The following is an 8392-nucleotide window of genomic DNA, read 5'->3' as shown; positions in this document are numbered from 1 at the left end:
ATGAAAATATTGATATGGACTATTCTCAAATACAGAAGCCATAAAATGGAACATTAATAAAGATGAATTCTATGCAATAAAAGTGCTTTTGAGAAATGATCATTATTTTTACTTGCTAAGAAATTAACTTTGAAAGTTGATAATACATAGGTAAAATCTTTCTTGAAAAATATAATTAAATCCAAACCCGAGAAGGCTATATTATCAAGATGGCAAGCTTTACTTAAATATTATTATTATTATATCTCATGAAAATATTCTTGTAATTTTCCTAACAATAGTTGAACAAAGCTGATGTTGATGTCATCTTGAAAATGCAGAGGCATTTGAGGTAAGACCTTGAAATGCTTCAAAACGAGTTCATCAAGAATGCCCTAAATGCAGAAGTTGCGAGTAGGCTACAACAATATGATAAGACCGTTTTCTCTGATCGAAATACAAGTTGTTTACAAGCTCATACTTAGTTATTGTTGGTATTAAAAAACCTATCATCCAGGCCATTGAGAAACAATTGGCTTCTCAAATGAGAGTTTTCGAGTACATGACTATATACTTGGAGTAGAGGATTTAAACACTCCTAGCACAAGTGAAAAGTTGTGAACATATTTAGATGAGTCGACCCGACTTAAATCCTCATCTCAAGCCATCAATCAAACCCTTCACCCCGGGATTGAATAGAGAAAGATCAACTGTAAACCTAAAAAAGATCAAGAAAATTATAAGGTTGATATTGATGAATTTATTGTTTATCCATTTTTGGTATGTCATCATAACTGAGAGAAAGTAAAAAAAATAGAACAAGATTTAACCCAGCCACAACTCGGGTTGACATATCACGAAAATATCCAGGGATATGAATGAAATCCAATGCCTATCCTAAGGAAGTCAAGACATGATATGTGTTTGGGGTTCTAGCCTTTGTATATATTGCATCACTCAGTTTTCAAGAAATATTTGCATTGCCAAAAGGGATTTAGGAATTTGTTCATGAGAAATGGCAAATAATAATTATTTGTACAAAAAAGACATCCTAGAGCTATACTCCTTTAGTGTACCACTAGAACCAGTTGGAAAAGCCTCACATGAAGCTTTTCATTTTATCAAGCTTAGGAGGCCAGATATGAATGTACAGAAATTCATCAAGGATCATGCAGTAAATTAAACACCACTTATTGCTTCATTCACTGAAGATGACATATCTATCAGAAAAAGCATGAGGGTTATGGGTTTGTCTCACAAAGATTAACTGAGTCACTTTTCTATTTAAATTTTATCAAAATTGAGTCAATAAATCTTTCCTGTTGAATATAATGACAGGAAAAACTACAAAATTTGCAAATAAAATATTTGAAAAAGAAAAAAATTATTTTGTGGAATAGCTAGTTGCCGGAGAGTAAAGAGATTCGCCGAAAATTCTTTAACATGAGAAACATTGGAAGATGATCAGAAATGATCCACCCAGAATACCCGAACCAGAAAGAACTAGAATTCCGTAAGGGTTTTACGCCAAGAACTGAGAGAAAACATCTTGTAGAAATAAGACGAAGTAGTAAAGGACCACATAAAAAATGATTTTCTCGGGAACCTCAAAAGCCAAAGATGCCCCTACAGAAATAAAGGGTCATGTGACAGGTGACTCAACCACCACAAAAAACTGGTCCACTAATTAATGGAATAAAGAATCACTAACTAGTGGAAAACTGGACCACGTAATACAAGACGTTGTCGGTACCAATTGGAAAGCAATAATGCTTAAAGTTATCTACAAATATGTAGTCTGAATTTGAAATCAGGAGGATGACTTCTATAAATATCAAGACAGAAGGAAGTTGAAGACGTCGATCATCCCCTTCAATTTTCTCTCAAATAAATTTTTTTTTGAAGTTTATTTATGTTTACGTGTGTTGCACTTCCGGCTACTTTAAATAGCTAAACAAGTAATCTCCTCATTTACATGAGGTTACTATTATAATAAAATTTAAATGTCTGAATAAAACTTCTAACCTTTTGTTCCTCTCATGTATAATTTTCAAATTAAATCCATCACTATACACCTTGAAATAGAAAACAAAGAGGATTGTGCTAGATGTTGCTAAAAGAATATGCGTCGCAAGAATATCCGTCGGGAACCATCAGTTGCAACTGTGTGATTAGACTGTGAGAAACATTGTATAAAGCCTGAAAGACACAACCCGACGACATTCTGGTAAAATTCTATAAAATTTATTTTATCTCACGGAAACATAATGACCCATAAAAAACTCATATATATATATAGGCTGAAAATCTTGCATTACCTTATGTTTTTAGACAGATTCGATAGATATAACAATGTGACATACTCAAATATTAAAAAAAAAAGTAAATTAAAATAGAGAACACGGTTAAAATGGGCCCGGACGACCTATTTACATAGGAAATATAAAGAATCCACATTATTGGCCATAAACTGCATAAATTGTAAATGTACCATAATCAATAGCAAGACAAGACTTTAATTATCCGACTCAACTTGGTCCATATGCAATGGGAAGCAATAATTATTAAAAAAAATACATAAAAATTTGAAGAGTTCCTCGGAGTGATTCGCTTCCCACTGTGTCCAGCTCTAATGATATTATATAAAGTGATTTTCAGGACTCGGAGAAGCTATCGATTACAGGCTAATAAATAAATAATCAAAATTGCAACAAATTTGTTGAAGCATCCCCGATGTGTTTTGCAAAGAAGCTTCAGTATATGATTCTTCTGAAGAAGCTTCAAAATGAAACTGAATGATTCTGAAGAGGAGTGAACCATTTGTTTAGGACAGTTCATTCTTTGAAGGAATTGGCGGAGAAAGGAAATTTTCGTTCTCTGGTGGAGTTGCCGAATCATCCATGTTAGAGTTTGCAGGACATCGAGAAGAAAACTTACAGAACTTGCATTTCCAACGCTCCTCAGTTGGAGTGAAGATGGCTTCTCGCTCCCCCTTGCCAAAATTCCATACACGACTTAATTGGCTCTCGAACCATGCGGGCTCATAATCAAATTGATCTTCACCCAATAATGATTGATCTTCTTGTAACTCGTATCTACAACGTGAAATTGAAATATTTGAATGGAACACAGCATATTATCCGAAAGAAAATCTTTTAATACAAAAATAGACTGCAATTGCCATGCCTTGATTGTTCTGCTACCTTGTACATGTTGCCTTAAAGATATTAAAAAACTATTTTGGTAATTCCAAATATGCTTTAAAGACATGCAAGAGTATATCATGGGAGAAGAAACGCGAACCATTCCTAGAAATATTGAGGATTATAGCCGAAAGAGGTTAACTACCAAAAGAAAATATTTAGATGGCAAACCTCAAAAGCAGCTGGTCCTGAGCCCGAGGCAGCAAACAGCAACTATTTTGAAAATACCTCACTAAATCATCAAGAGTCTGCAAACCATAAAGAGAAACATTAGAATGAACCAAGGAACATTGATTTCTATGAGATGATTTTTTTTACCCACAAAAACACTGCTCTCTGCACCTTACAGGAGAAGTCTAAGTACATACCCTAGGTGATCATCTTAAAATATCCAGGAGTTCAGATACAGGGATAGGCAATTCGTTACAATATTTTCATATCTTAAATTTATTGAGGTAGACTGCAATTGTCATGTCCTAATTGTTCCATTACTTTCTACAAGTTGCCTTAAACATGTGAACTTATTCCTTAATTTCAAATACTTCCATGTCTTAATTGTCTTAAAGTAGACTGCAATTGTCATGTCCTAATTGTTATATTACTTTCTACATGTTGCCGTGAAGATATTAAAGAACTTATTCCTGGAGTTGAGATATAGAGATAGCGATTCGTTACAATATCTTCAAGCAAATAAACAAGAAAAACAACGGAAAATGGAGGAAACAAGGTAGGGATCTGTTATCGGACAAATTTTTTTACCTCTGAAGGAAAGCCTGATTTCTCTGTAACTTGTCTAACTTCGGGCGACAAAATGTAATGTGGATTCAGTGAGAAGTAATCAAAAAACTTATGTGAGGGAAATTTGTTTGCAACTAAACTGTCCCACAGGTACTTGTAGCACATTAACTGAAGCCTGCCAAAAATGATGTTGACAAAATGACCTACAAGTAAAGAAAGGAAAACCCGAAAGAAAATAGAAGCCAAGTGATTTGAGAGAAATTATTCCAGTAAATTTGTACCTTCCATTTCTCCTTTGTGGTTCAGCTGGAAGTGTTGCTCGAACACGAGTTTTCGTGTCAACCAATATCGGTATTCTTTCAGACTCCACCAAAGACATCCGAATTTCATCTATTATTCCAACCATCCATACACCTTCTGCAAAGCCTACTCTGAATGCAAATAAGATGAGTAAATATAATAAGAACACTGGGGATGAATAATGTAACAAGATGCAAAAAACATAATGTGAGAAAAATCCAGTCCATAATTGACATGTTTTCCACATAAAAGCGTAAATAATAATAATAAACCATTAAAAGTATAGCCTACATATGCTCCAAAATTCAAAACATAATTTTATCGAGACTAATGAAGCCAGAGCATTCGTGCACCTTGGGATCTAATTCCTTACTTTCTTAGAGGCAAATCAAACACATCCCCATCAACACAATTAGCAGCTTTTCAGAGTTTAATTTGCTGCATAAATGAGCCAACCCCTTAAATGATAAGCACTATAGAAACTCGTGTTTTATCTTTGTTGGTTCAAAAAATTAATGCAACTCTTTTCGGAGAACCACCACTAAAAAATATATATACATTGGCATGCAGAAAGATTGCAGATTCAACTGCTATAAACTATGATCACATTGAGGTTCCTGTTATGATCGTCCAATTGATTGACCATGTACATCTGTTGAATATAAGCACATATTCTCTGGAAGATTATTTGCGTGCCGCATCAAAGAAAGTTTCAAGGGATGTTTCCCTTCAATGAAATAGTGCAGAAACGAAAGTAAGCATTTTCTAATAATTTCCTAAGGCTAGAATATTGTGTTTTTCTTTGAAAAAAGGGCCCAGGTAAGAGGCCAATCAGTGAAAATCATGAAATCGGGCAATGTCAACTCAATTTTAGACAGTTCGCAAATGCAAAGTATTATTACATCCTACTATTGAACTGGATTAACAAACACGTCAAAACTCACACAGGTAATTCTCGTGTCAATCCATCTAATAGCAGTTGATTGATGCCCCAAATGAAATTCATAAACTTAACCGCCCACCTATCTTCAATTGATTCAACATCAATTTTCACCCTTTTAACAACCTGCAAGCATTAAAAGATAATTCATAAAACTGTAAAAAAAAAATAAAGACAAACCGCATGGAAACATTTGATTCAATAATTAGAAAGGCCGAAGGAGCCATCCGAAGCACGTGTATATCAGTAGGCTACATGTTTGAAAGAAGAATCATGTGAAACGTCTAAAAATCTTTCTACCAGAGCTGATACATGAAACATAACAGTGGGTCGAGCGATCTTGCATAATAATTTTACAAGATAGACTCAATACTCATCAACATTTCTATTCACCATGCGACACTTGTTATTAACATTAACATTCATCTGAATTCTACAAATTAAACCCCCCCCCCCCCCCCCTCCCTTGTATGATTTTACCGCCTTTAAGTAAAAGCACGCCTATGCTTGGTTGTTAGCTTAAAACAATTGAAAGCACAAATATAATGCAAACAAGAGTTTGTAGAGATACCTCTTCTTCGAGCTCCATGTGGCGAGCACTGCCTGCTTTCATAGCTTCGGTACTTTTAGGTCTGCCCAAGAGTAGAAAAAATTCCATTTGCTTTTCACACCATTCCTAAAATAAATTTGGAAAGTTTGTCTCATATTAATATGATTCGGAAGCATTGAAATAATGATTGTGTACTACATTCAGATTTGTTTTTTTGATATCTATCGATGAACCAACTATTCTACTCGTCCAGACCAATTCTATGGAACCAAAAAGCCAAAGTAAAAATTTACCGTAGAAGTGATGTCGGTAACAGAAAGGCCTCTCCTCCTGCGGAAGCGATGGAGGAAAAGACTCAAGCACTATCCTCTCCTGTTCGGCTATATGACCCAATATCCGACCCGAATCTTCAATATCCGAATTCACCGATTCGGTACAACCGGAGAGCCTACGCTTAGACAACATAGTAATAGATCTAATCGACCTGACCTTCTGGTCGAACTGAACGGACGGAGGGGCGGCGGAGACGGAGTAGAAAGCAGCTTCGATGAGAGACATCTCCTCTTCGGTGATGATTTCTACGGGGAATTTGGCGGTGGATGGGGGACGAGTCGGTGAAGGAGTCATGCTGGGTCTCGTAGGCGGCGGGGTATCCGGGGGAGAGAAACGGACCGTTGGGAACGCCACAAAGATAAAAGTTGGTCGAATCAGATTATAAGAGGACATGGATTGAATATCGACCGTGGATTCAAATCATGAAGGGATTATTTATTGCCGTCCCTTCTCAAGAAAGCTTCACTTTTCCTATTTTTTATTTTATTTTTTTTAATTACATTTATTTATTATTTATCTTGCACATAAAATTTATGGGTTTTTCGCCGGTTCTCTCAAAATTAGGTTCTTGAGCCACAAGAGCACCTCAAATGGAAGGTGCATTTGAAAAAAAAAGAAATTTTAGTTCGGTGAATATAATTAGTGATGATTTCAGAATCCCATCACGAAATCTACCGTCGTAGGCGTATAGCGACGAATTTTTATATAATCATCGCAAACTTAGCGACGATTATTCATACATCTATTCTAGCAACATATTGTTGGGAGGAGCTAGCTGTTGCAATTACCGACGACTTAATAATAATAATCGCTAATTTTTCGATGTTTCTGAAAAAATCATCGCCCAATCGGTGTAAATTAACAAAATTTCAGCAGATTTAGTCATTAAATTAAAACAACGTCACTAATTTTGTGAATTTTTTAATTAAATCGTAGGAAATCTCGATATTATATAAATTTCATCGCTAATTTTTTTTATAAAATAATTTCAAAAAAATTAATTATATTTGCAAAAGGTGATTTTTAAATTTTTAGTTGCAAAATTATAAATATGTTTGTTATAAACTATTGATAATCATAAACTAAAATTTTTATAACCAAACCACACTAATAAGTACAAAATATACATGTCTAAATTAAAACTAAGTAGTATATGTCAAATCAACCTCATCGTCGTCATAGTCGTCTTCATCACAGTCTTCATCGTCATCTTCGTCTCAGTCATCATTTCCAACTTCGTCGTTAGATTGTGTGATGGCCGATGTATTCATGTGAATAGCCACATCCATGGAAAGATCTACCTTCATGTAAGGATCCGACGACGAACTGGTCGTTGTGCAAAGAGCCGCGGGCATGGACTACCTGACTGTCAGTGTATGTTCCGCTAGCACGAAACTTAACAACGGGTGGCTGGGTATGTTCTCCCTGTGACTTGCATCAACGAGTACACATACTTTTTGCTCTGATGAGGACATTTATGCCCTCAAGCCCTCACTCTCAATAGAGCATTTCGAGCATCCTGTTTGGACTGTGAAACCTCCCTTGCTAGTCCCTTTATCCACTCATTTTCTTTGGCTAAATCTTCTTGTAATTTCGATGTCTCGTCCTTTGAAGCTGCATTACAATTTTCATTGCTGCTAGACACTCCATGTAAGGTCCAAAATGCGATAAAGTAATCCAACTGCATACAAATCTAGGAAAATGGAAAATATAATGCTTAATTAAATCATTTTAATTGTATTGATTAAAGGTGGTAGGCATGTTTACATATTTAAAATACGGTTTTCTACTATAATGCATGAAACAATGTTTTTAAAGGTTACACGAGACGCGATCGAGGAACGAAAACCGGGAACCGTGAAGGAAAATATTTTTATTATATGATTATTTTTAATTATTTAATATTTGGTATATTTTAAATGGTGTTTTTTAAAATGGTGTTTTTTGTGATGTTTTTACATGTCGAATCATATTTTAAATCGGTATTAGATTTCTGATGAAATAAGGACTTTTTAGGAACTCGACTAATATTTTTGAAAATTTTCCTAAACAAAATATTTTACCTACACTATAATGGACCTATTATAATAAGATTATTGGGTCTAGCTTTCTACCCAATTATTTATATAAAAAAGATAGAGTTTCCTTAACTCAAAACACTTCAACCACATGTTTAAAACACTAGAAACTAGGGCTTTTCTCCTCCATCAGCACACCCACACATACAAGTTTTTTTTAAAGTACCATTCACGTGAGTTGAAGAAATTAAAAACGCAAGAAGTTACCGCTCTCCCCAACGTTTTGCATCTCAACTTGTTTTTCGTGCATAAAAATATGCAAAGCACGTCT

At 34.9% G+C, this 8392-nt stretch overlaps 1 protein-coding gene across 1 annotated transcript; it reads right to left on the bottom strand.

Annotated features, from left to right (window-relative positions):
* Positions 1-2520: 2520 nt before the first annotated feature.
* Positions 2521-6363, bottom strand: LOC142541571 (exonuclease V, chloroplastic-like). The gene is given in 8 exon segments (XM_075648077.1): positions 2521-3074; positions 3354-3430; positions 3942-4095; positions 4202-4351; positions 5165-5286; positions 5732-5836; positions 6004-6061; positions 6063-6363. Coding segments are annotated over 8 exon segments (1212 nt in total). The 5' UTR covers positions 6338-6363; the 3' UTR covers positions 2521-2803.
* Positions 6364-8392: the final 2029 nt, after the last annotated feature.

This window comes from Primulina tabacum, chromosome 4, assembly GCF_025594145.1.
Source record: "Primulina tabacum isolate GXHZ01 chromosome 4, ASM2559414v2, whole genome shotgun sequence".
Taxonomy (NCBI): domain Eukaryota; kingdom Viridiplantae; phylum Streptophyta; class Magnoliopsida; order Lamiales; family Gesneriaceae; genus Primulina; species Primulina tabacum.
Note: the sequence above shows the minus strand (reverse complement) of the source record. Positions and strands in the feature narration are given on the sequence as shown.